Genomic DNA, 5243 nt, shown 5'->3' on the forward strand with positions numbered 1-5243 from the left:
GTAATTATGAAATACTTACCTTTTACTTCTACAGTTACCCAAAGTTTTAACTGGTATTCCCTTTGTGTGCTTATACTGGCAATACTGTACCCATACAGCAAAGGGATTGTTATAGGAAGTTAAAACAAACACCAGAAATCTACTCAAAACTGTACACTAAAATGCTAAATAAATGTTCAACTTAAAATACAGTTGGCCCTAACACAAGGAAGTAATTTATACCTCTAGCTTAAACCAGGCCTAGCTTGCTATGACTGTACCATTTACATGAGCTAACTATCCTAACATCAACATGGTGACAACTATAAATGTATTACTTGCTATTCAAGGATCTTGTAAAGTTGATGATTTCGTACATGTATGTTTCTCTTCATAATGGTAGATCTCATGTGTTGATACCAAATTTTAGCAAATTAGTTGTAATACTTGAATATTTTAATAAGCAATGAATAAAGGAGAAAACTCAGTTAAAATAACAGAACTACGTTAGAGTACTTCAGAAGACCAGTTTTTCACACCTGTTTTCTATCAGCATACAAAAGCTACTAGTATGAAGAAACCACACATTAAGCATAGTTGAATTATCCTTAAGCTATATTCTGTAGGGGCTGTAACACGGTTTTTAAGAACAATATTAAAAAGGTGAAATCTATAACTCAAACAGTACACAAGACTTACTTCATCTATAAAAATAAGAGCGAATGCCAATGCTTTATTTGCCACAGAGATAAGGAGGGAAACATTGGTAAAAATGTGATAACAAGACTCACACTTCATTACAAATGATTTTCCTGAATTCACAACTTTCACATTAAGCTGAGCTAAAAAGAAAAAAAAAAACCCAAAACACTAAAAAACTTTCACTTGATGAAAGTAGGCCAAATCACATGATCCCTCTGAATGAGGGAATTTAATTTTCTAGCTGAGAAAATATTTTCCGTAATTTAGTAAGCTTAAATAATTCACCCATGATGGTAAACAACCCCTTGGGTCAGGATCAGAAGAAACCTCCTGTATCAGCGTATTTTAAAGCAGTACACAAAGATTTTATATGGAACATTTTCTTGGTTAAATCTTAAGAGTAAAGACAATTAAAACACCCATACTACTTCACCATCTTTCAGGTCTTTTTCTCCTAAATGTACCTTCTAGATTTCTTAGGTGTGCTGTACAATTCCTTAGCGTGCTAAAGTTGATGAACACCTTAGTCCATTAAGTGAAATAAAACTTCCCTTAATGGAGTAAGGTGTTCATCAACTTTAGCACGCTAAGGAAGTGTTATTTAAACTTTGTCCTCATTCTCCTCTCCCACGTTACCAGTAGTATAATTTATTTAAAAAACAATGAGAAAGAAATACCGTAGCCTAGAGGCACCTGGGAAGGGAGGGAATATGGCTCTGGAGAGATATTAGTCATATTGGAGATTTATGGAGTCTAATTATAAACCCCTTTACCCCCTCCCTGGTTTTAGACTTAGGGTGTGAGGTGTCTGGGATGTGCATGGAGCCTTCACAAACTGACATTTTCTTCCTTTTTTCCCCGTTTTTTGCATGAAACAAAAGAAATACAAGTGCTTGGTACCACGTGCTTTTGAGGCTTAAAGGGCCATTAATAAACACGCTGTTTCGGTCGTTGAGGGGGATCGAAATCACTTTTTAATAAATATCGCCGGAAGAATCTCCTCGAAGGGAGACTGAAGTTATTCTCCCTCCCCAGAAGCCCTAAGGGGAAAGGGAGACGGAAGATAATGTCCCCTACTTGCACAGGAGATTTCCCTTTCTCCTCCGACCACCCTCCGCCTCTACCGCGCAGGTCTGGCCGCCTCAGGAGGTAGCTGGGAGAGAAAGCCTCGCTCAGTCCTCCATGGCAAAGTCTTTGGTCTTTTCCTCCTGGTCGCCCACTTTGTAACGCAGCAGTACGCGTAGGTGACGGTGGTTGTCCTGGGAGGGCAGCAGCGTGATCTCTCCGGAAACGTCCGTATCTTGCTCCACTTGCACAGGCTCGTTCAGGTAGAGGAGTGCCTGCTTCCAGTGCGTGACTGGGTGAAAAGGCGAGGTGGACAGCACCAGGGGTTTCTCCGAGTCCCCTCCGGGGAAGGTCACCTGAAACCAGATGGCAAAGCCGTGCATGTGAGCCGAGCCGTAGCAGCTGAAGCGGAAGGGCCCACCCACCCCCGCGAAGGTCACCTGAAACCAGATGGCAAAGCCGTGCATGTGAGCCGAGCCGTAGCAGCTGAAGCGGAAGCGCCCACCCACCCCCGCTTCCAGCTCCTGCTCCAGGCCGGCGCGGGCCAGCTCCAGCTGAGCAAAGCACTGCGGCCGGGCCAGCACATCCTCGCCGGACAGGCCTTGCACCACGATTTCTGAGTGGCCCATGAGGCAGCGCGTGGCGAAGCTCTCCAGGCAGCTCATGTCCACACCATAGAGCTGCTTCATCTGGCTCCAGAAGCTTAGGCGCAACTCCAGCATCTGGTCGCTGATGGGCGCCACGAAGAGCTCGGCGGAAGCCGGTAGTAGAAGACCGCCCTCCTTCAGCCACTTGGTCCGCGCGTGGAGCACAGAGCTCAGCATGGACTCGTGCAGGAGTCCGCAGCCCATCCACTCGCTCACGATGGCATCCACCTGCTCCGGCAACTCCACCGTCTCCACTGGCCCCGGCAGGACGTGCACCCGGTCCTCCAGCCCGTTGAGCCGCACCACCTCCCGGGCCTGTTGCCAGATGTCGCTGGCCTCCACCGCGTACACGCGCCGGGCCCCGGCCTGGGCACAGAAGATGCTGAGAATGCCGGTGCCCGCGCCCACGTCCAGCACGGTCTTGCCCCGCAGCGCTGCCCAGTTCCGCAGGATGCCCAGGCGGTAGGCATCGGTGCGGACGCGGTCGGCAATCATCTCCTCGTGGACCGATACATCCGAGTAGCACTGGTAGTACAGCTGGTCCCGCTCCCGCCTAGTCCTCCGGTGTCGTGGCAGGGCCACCTCCAGCTCTCCGCCATCTTCCTCTTCATTTCCCTCCCCTCCTTCGCCGCCGCCCCCCGACTCAAGCTTTCTTCTCTTGGGCTGCGACATCTTGGCGGCTCGGGCCGGCTCCCGGCGTGCGTTGCGCGACGCGGCGCGAGCTCTAGGAAGCGGGGGCTTCTGGTATTTGTAGTGCGCGCTCGTGCCGCCCGCTTCTGGCGGGGCACCGGGCGAGTGCCCGCCAGATGCCTCTGAGCTGACCTCTGCTTTTTTACCTGCTGCTTTGGTGTCGTGGAATCCCTCTCCCACCACCCCGCACCCATATTCTATGATTCTTTACGTTCCTCCTCCTTCCCTTAGATCCTCGATTCTCTTTTGCTTTCACTCCCTTCCTGAAGTGGACACGCCCACTTAAAACTAATAAATCCATGTTCTGTCATGTCTACTCAACTCCCAGATTTTTTATTACATAGAATTATCTGGGCAGCACCGTTCATACACTACCGCCTCATCTGGACAGTTGCAACTCTTAGAGCTCTCCAAATGTGGAGATTTGGAAATTGCACTATATGTTTTTCTACTCTGTTTTCAGGGGAGTTAGGATGCAAAGGTGTAAATGGAACAAAGTTTTCAGGGGAGTTAGGATGCAAAGGTGTAAATGGAACAAAGTAAAAACCCAACGGTGTAAAACCCTGGTTCGGATTCCAGTGAGACCACAAATTAATGGAATGATTAGGGCAAGCTATATAACTACTCTTGCCTTCAGTTACCCATTCACCAGCAACAAAGAATCTTCAATGCAGTTGAAAAATTAAGTTTCTGGTCTCTATTTTAGCAGAATGGTTACTTGGCTCTTAGTCCTGCTCTGGTAATTCTGTGGCTCATTCAAGAGTTAAATCTTGGAAAGGTTCAAACCAAGGAGCAGTTGAAAAGCAACAGTGGTGTGATACAGTGAAACCCATTGCCAGGTGTATTCTGGTAACCAATTATTTTTTTTCCCCCAGAGGTAACTGAATCCTTCATCCCCTGTGATCATTTCTCTGCTTCAACTCATTTTTTCCTGTGTGTCTCCTTTTCTGGGCGAGATTGGTACTCCCCTCTTCCTCTTTCATTTTCCTTTCAGTCAACTATCAGCTGTTAATCTCTTTCCTCTTGGTTGTTCATAGTAGAAATAAAATACATTTTAAAATACATGTGATGTCTATATGGGTGTCTGTGTTCTTCACAAGTAAGGTGAGAAAAAATTTTCTCCCAGCTTAAAAAAATCACATGAAGAAAATTGACTTTTATTTTCTTGTAGTCTCAAACTATGTCTTTTAAACCAATGAGCCTGTATTCCTTATCTGGGGGAAAAGTTCCTTCACCCCATTCTCTCTATTAATCTGTCATTGAATGAAATAGGCTGATTGACCTGACATCCTCAGCTGTACTTCTAACTCAGGGCTTTCTGGCTGCTCATAAGAATCCTCTGTGGAGCTTTTAAAAAATACCTATGCCTGTGTCCCACTTCAAACTAATTAAATCAGAGCCACTCCAGTGGAGCTTGCACATATAGTTTTAAAAGCTACCCAGGGAGTTTTTGCAGCCAGAGTGAGAAATGTTCTTAATGATTTTAGTTAAATCTTGCTCCATTATTTTCATTGGGTAAATTATCTTTTTTCGGTGGCCTGAGTTCAGCCACTTAAGGCTAAAAGTCCTCAGAGAATTTCCTCTCTGCCCAGTTTGATATCTTGCTTTAAGAAAATAGAGGCCCAGAGCAGGACATGGGATTAGAGTTGAAAATGTGACTGCTTCAATATATTACTTCTAGGCTGTTGATTAGTGTATACTTCTCCCATTCTTTCTGTACTCAAAATCTTTTCCTCCCTCTTTTAAATGCATTGACTCCTCTACCCTATTTCCAATTCACTGACTTGTGGTCTTTTTTAAGAAATATCTGAATATAAGTTTTGTTGGTTCTACTTCCAAAATATATCTGAGTCCATCTTCTTTTCTCCTTATCCACTGCCTACACCTAGTCTAATTTCCCATTTTTGCTTGTATGGAAATCAGTCTCCTAAGAGATCTCTCAACTTCTAATCATACTCTTGTCTAATCCATTCTCCACAGAGCTACAAGAATGAGTTTTTAAAAATCTAAATTGAACCATGTCATTCTCCAGTAACTTCTTCCAGTTACTGAAACAATCCAGTAACTTCAAGTAACTTCCCAGCTTATCTCATGCTTCTCTTCCTGGCTCCCTGTTGGGCTCAAGATATACAGGCCTTCCACCTTTTTTCTGTCTTAAGT

At 45.3% G+C, this 5243-nt stretch overlaps 1 protein-coding gene across 1 annotated transcript; it reads right to left on the reverse strand.

Moving 5' to 3' along the window:
• Nucleotides 1-1637: 1637 nt before the first annotated feature.
• On the reverse strand, nucleotides 1638-3073 carry PRMT6 (protein arginine methyltransferase 6). The gene is made up of 2 exons (XM_007449350.1): nucleotides 2187-3073; nucleotides 1638-2102 (listed from the first exon to the last, which is right to left on the reverse strand). The coding sequence occupies exons 1-2, from the start codon at nucleotides 3063-3065 to the stop codon at nucleotides 1854-1856; spliced, it is 1128 nt and encodes a 375-aa protein (XP_007449412.1). The 5' UTR covers nucleotides 3066-3073; the 3' UTR covers nucleotides 1638-1853.
• Between the last annotated feature and the right edge of the window lie 2170 nt (nucleotides 3074-5243).

Source organism: Lipotes vexillifer, unplaced genomic scaffold (assembly GCF_000442215.2).
Source record: "Lipotes vexillifer unplaced genomic scaffold, Lipotes_vexillifer_v1.1 scaffold393, whole genome shotgun sequence".
NCBI lineage: Eukaryota > Metazoa > Chordata > Mammalia > Artiodactyla > Lipotidae > Lipotes > Lipotes vexillifer.